The sequence below is a fragment of the Drosophila ananassae genome, chromosome XL (assembly GCF_017639315.1).
Source record: "Drosophila ananassae strain 14024-0371.13 chromosome XL, ASM1763931v2, whole genome shotgun sequence".
NCBI lineage: Eukaryota > Metazoa > Arthropoda > Insecta > Diptera > Drosophilidae > Drosophila > Drosophila ananassae.
In genome coordinates, this window is record NC_057931.1 from 1,723,021 (window position 1) to 1,724,643 (window position 1,623).

At 53.7% G+C, this 1,623-nt stretch overlaps 1 protein-coding gene across 3 annotated transcripts; it reads right to left on the bottom strand.

Moving 5' to 3' along the window:
- Positions 1–210: 210 nt before the first annotated feature.
- On the bottom strand, positions 211–1,268 carry LOC6503718. 3 transcript variants are annotated; one of them, XM_014905560.3, is made up of 4 exons: positions 1,046–1,268; positions 857–985; positions 509–802; positions 211–445 (listed from the first exon to the last, which is right to left on the bottom strand). In XM_014905560.3, exons 1-4 carry the CDS (start codon positions 1,134–1,136, stop codon positions 420–422), a joined length of 540 nt encoding a protein of 179 aa, XP_014761046.1. In that variant the 5' UTR covers positions 1,137–1,268; the 3' UTR covers positions 211–419. The 3 variants fall into 3 exon arrangements, with proteins under 3 accessions (XP_014761046.1, XP_014761047.1, XP_001963869.1); XM_014905561.3 differs by having other exon boundaries at positions 211–455; positions 1,058–1,267; XM_001963833.4 differs by having other exon boundaries at positions 211–455; positions 1,046–1,264.
- Positions 1,269–1,623: the final 355 nt, after the last annotated feature.

Consider the following 1,623-nt stretch of genomic DNA (forward strand, 5'->3'; position numbering starts at 1 on the left):
CAGTCGGTGGAAAACTCTTTAATCGCCCGGTAATTGCCCCAAATTGTCCGACGCTGGGCGCCAGTCGAATCACCGATCACCAAACTTTTCGTTTCACTTTCCGCGCTTCTCCGGAAGACCGAACACCGACAGCTGAAACTGAGCCGTTCCAGGATAATTGAGTGATGCTGATAAGTGTGTCCTGCCGCCAGAATTAATGACACTCGCGTCTTAAAGTCAAACGAAAGCTACTAGCCCGGGGCAGAAGGCCCTCGAGCCCATCTTTATTTTGAATTTCCCCAGATCCTAGAAAATATACAATTAAACAATTGATCCTTGCTCCTTGGTGGTCTAGTCGTATGGAGAGGGATTGAAGCGCTGTCGCAGGTTCTCGACGTAGGGGTTGGCCTCGTCGCTGGCGAACTCGCGCCTGAAATCCATCACTGGACTATTAACCAGCCGTCTTCTGTGAGGTCCTAGGCGATTAAATCGTGAAGTAACCGGTGCTTAGTTAGTCGTTGGAGCTTACCCTTCAGTTTCCGTAGCATTCCGGCGTGGCGTGCTTGATTCCTGGGTCGCTGTAAGCCCTGGTCCAGCGCCATGTCCTGGCGCTTCATTAGCGCCATGTCCTGGCGCTTCATTAGCGCCTCCAGCTTCCGCTCCACCATCGGCTGCATCTCCTCCTGCAGCTTGCGCTCCCGCATGCGGCTCCTCGGCGAGTTCTCGCCGGCGTAGGTCAGCTGCCCCTCAATTCCCTCGTACTTGCCCAGATGCTCATGGGGCAGTTGTCTATTTCCGGGCCAGGTCAGGAAGGCCTTGAAGGCTGGGGGATCAGAGTTAATGGAAATCAATGGAGAGGCTGTCAGCTTGCTCCTACGGTTCAGTGTTCGATCAGCGCGCTTCTCCTTGTAGTGCGACTTGGGGCCATCCTTCGAGCAGACGAGGTCGCCCCTTCCGTGCACCTGCTGGTGGTACATGTCCAGCAGACCCTGGCGGTTGACCATCACTGGGGGCAGGGCTGGGGGTTAATACTAGCCAGAATGTGCTCGGCCGGGAGTCTGCTTACGCTGTGGCTTACCCCACACGCTAGCCATGAACAGGAGGAAGAGGATGAAGAGCGGCATCCACATGGGCAGCCCGAGTCCGCTGCGCGCCATTCCCGAAAAGTTCCGGCTTTCGATTCGAATATAATTGTATTTTATTTTACTTGTTTGGAGAGACGATTCCTTAGCCGTCCGGCTGAGAACTGAGAACTGAATCAGTATTGCCTTGAACGCCCTGGAGCCTGAAGCGAATGTCGTTTGAGGCCAGAGACTGGGCCTGCTTTGTTGCTTTTTTCTCCAAAGGCATGCTGTTCCGGCTTTAATAAAATCATAATGTTTTGCTCAAGTTCTGGTGAGGGATAAGTTTCGGAAACTTTCCCTTTTTGCTGCTAATCCGTTGCCGTTTAGGCCCGGCCATTATCACTTGCTGGTGCCGTGCTTTGTGCTTTGCTTTTTGGCCGCAATGCTGCCTTATGCGGCTGACCACCACCTCTGGCCAGCCCCGCCCAGATCTTGGCCCTGATCCGGGCTGATGGAAGCGTTGAAACAAGTTGCCAAAAGTTTAAGTTTCTGTGGCTGCCAACAACAAGAGTTGCAGCAC